This window comes from Sinocyclocheilus grahami, unplaced genomic scaffold (genome assembly GCF_001515645.1).
Source record: "Sinocyclocheilus grahami isolate Dianchi unplaced genomic scaffold, SAMN03320097.WGS_v1.1 scaffold992.1, whole genome shotgun sequence".
NCBI lineage: Eukaryota > Metazoa > Chordata > Actinopteri > Cypriniformes > Cyprinidae > Sinocyclocheilus > Sinocyclocheilus grahami.
In genome coordinates this window covers 136,914-137,688 of record NW_015506171.1, presented here as the reverse complement: position 1 = coordinate 137,688, position 775 = coordinate 136,914, and the positions used below count along the sequence as shown (strand labels likewise).

The window sequence follows — 775 nt, the reverse complement described above, 5'->3', positions numbered from 1 at the left end:
TTTTCAGGTTTTATGAGACCAGAAGCGAGTGTGTAACTTGAAAAACATGCCTGAAATCAAACTCAAGCATGTCGTGTCATGCAGCAGTGAGGACAGCGTAAGTCGTCTGTTTGTGTTTTGTTTTTTAATAACAGTAAGAAGTTTAATAGCAGTAAGAAGTGGCTTTTCAAAACCCGAAGGCCGCTTTGCAATCAACGCACTGTAATCTGCAAACCCGAGAAGTCTGTGTATACGGGTCCGGAGACTGCTGGAATTAAGGGTTTTGAGTTTGATTCATTGAACTCAAATTCTGTTTTACACTGAGGTTTAAATGAGAGCTGCTGTTAAAACATCCGTCTGAACACGAGTCTCAAGATGAGGAAGAATCATGAAACTAGTTTGACACGTGTAAATAAAAGCACTGTGTGTTTGTGTTAGAGCCCGAGTGATATATCGTTTAGCCGATATTATTGGCCGATATGAGCCTGTCGCCGATATATCGGTATGGGCAAATATGTCGCCGATATATCGGTATTGGCAAATATGTCGCCTATATATCGGTATTGGCAAATATGTCACCGATATATCGGTATTGGCAAATATGTCGCCGATATATCGGTATGGGCAAATATGTCGCCGATATATCGGTATTGGCAAATATGTCACCGATATATCGGTATTGGCAAATATGTCGCCGATATATCGGTATGGGCAAATATGTCGCCGATATATCGGTATTGGCAAATATGTCGCCGATATATCGGTATGGGCAAATATGTCGCCGATATATCGGTAT

General features: G+C 41.2%; 1 protein-coding gene across 1 annotated transcript in view; it reads left to right on the top strand.

Moving 5' to 3' along the window:
- The first annotated feature begins 6 nt into the window (after positions 1 to 6).
- Positions 7 to 775, top strand: part of LOC107565304 (DNA repair protein XRCC1-like) — a 33,445-nt gene continuing 32,676 nt past the window's right edge. Inside the window, exon 1 of the mRNA XM_016250525.1 lies at positions 7 to 97. Coding sequence (XP_016106011.1) covers positions 47 to 97 — 51 coding nt within the window. The 5' untranslated portion in view covers positions 7 to 46. The remainder of the gene's footprint in view (positions 98 to 775) is intronic.